The following is a 1,259-nucleotide window of genomic DNA, read 5'->3' on the forward strand; positions in this document are numbered from 1 at the left end:
GACTGTTAGTTGTTTGTTTCTAACTATCGTATAAAACATTTTCAGATTCAAAGAAAAGTCAAATTTAAAGATTTGTGGTTTGACCTGTTAGAACTGCTTAATCACACAGGCATCTATCTGGTAACTTAAGTTCAAAGGTGAAGTTTGACTGTGGTTTGAGTTTTTTCTGTGTTGTTAATATCAACAACTGTAATTATTCCTTAACATTCTTCCCAGATATATTGTGTATGATGTTGCTCAGGTAAATCTGAAGTACCTGCTGAAACTGAAATTCAACTATAAGACATCACTCTGGTGAACAGTATTTAGAAGCCCTGTTAGAGTTATACTGTAGTTACACTATAGCGTTGACTTCTGACATGCTTACGCATTGACTTCTCCTACCAAGATATCAAAAGCTAAACTGCAGAAGAGGTTACTAAATCCTATTTAGTACAACACTTAGTGAAAGTTTTATATAAATGTGTGGCAACACATGGACCTGAATTCTGATGAGAAACGAGTACCTGGTTTTGTTTTATACCACTTCTAATTTTGGGGCTTTCAAGTGTTTCTTTTAATTGATCAAACTGACCAAAAAAAAAAAAACCATCAAGCTTGTGTTTTTAGCCAAACAGAGCTGGGCAATAGCAGAAGGAACTTGAGGAAGTTTGCGACATTCACTCTGTTAAGGTTCCCTCTTGTTTAAGATACCCTTTTTCAGTTTTCATTTGAATAAATGATAAATGTGCATTTATTTTGAGGTAAAAAATAAAAGCTAATTTCATACTAACAGCTTTATGTTTCAAAACTTCCAAATGGTTTTGGTTTGAGTCATGTTTTAAATGTATTTGGTAGAATGTTCTTAAACATGATATCTCTCTCTGAAGATCAAATGCCAAATACTGAAATCTGTAGTCACGTTTCAGGAAGTCACGGTGAATTGAAAATTTGGACTTTCCACTGCGACTTCATCTGTCAACAGTTGGTGTGGTAAACATGGAAAATGAACTTGTGGCTGTTTGAATTTAGTATTAGCCCCAATAAACCTCCTTTAAATATCTACCTTCAACGTGATGTAAGTTGGTTGTTGTAGACTCAAGTCCCAACAAAGCCGTAAGTTGAGTTTGGGTTCAGACTTCACTCATTATGACCTGGATTGAGGTATATTGCCACTCTGTGGGTAGTCTTGAATTCCCTGTCTTGAAACATCAATATAAACTAATAATTTCAATGTTCAGTGATGTTTGTTACTTCTCTTAAACCAACACGCTTTCAGT

General features: G+C 34.7%; 1 protein-coding gene across 1 annotated transcript in view; it reads left to right on the plus strand.

The window, feature by feature from the left end:
* PARP1 (poly (ADP-ribose) polymerase 1) overlaps positions 1-1,056 on the plus strand; it is a 30,325-nt gene extending 29,269 nt beyond the window's left edge. The window contains exon 22 of the mRNA XM_009333641.1: positions 217-1,056. Coding sequence (XP_009331916.1) covers positions 217-298 — 82 coding nt within the window. The 3' untranslated portion in view covers positions 299-1,056. The remainder of the gene's footprint in view (positions 1-216) is intronic.
* Positions 1,057-1,259: the final 203 nt, after the last annotated feature.

The sequence above is a fragment of the Pygoscelis adeliae genome, unplaced genomic scaffold, assembly GCF_000699105.1.
Source record: "Pygoscelis adeliae isolate BGI_AS28 unplaced genomic scaffold, ASM69910v1 Scaffold1, whole genome shotgun sequence".
Lineage (NCBI taxonomy): Eukaryota > Metazoa > Chordata > Aves > Sphenisciformes > Spheniscidae > Pygoscelis > Pygoscelis adeliae.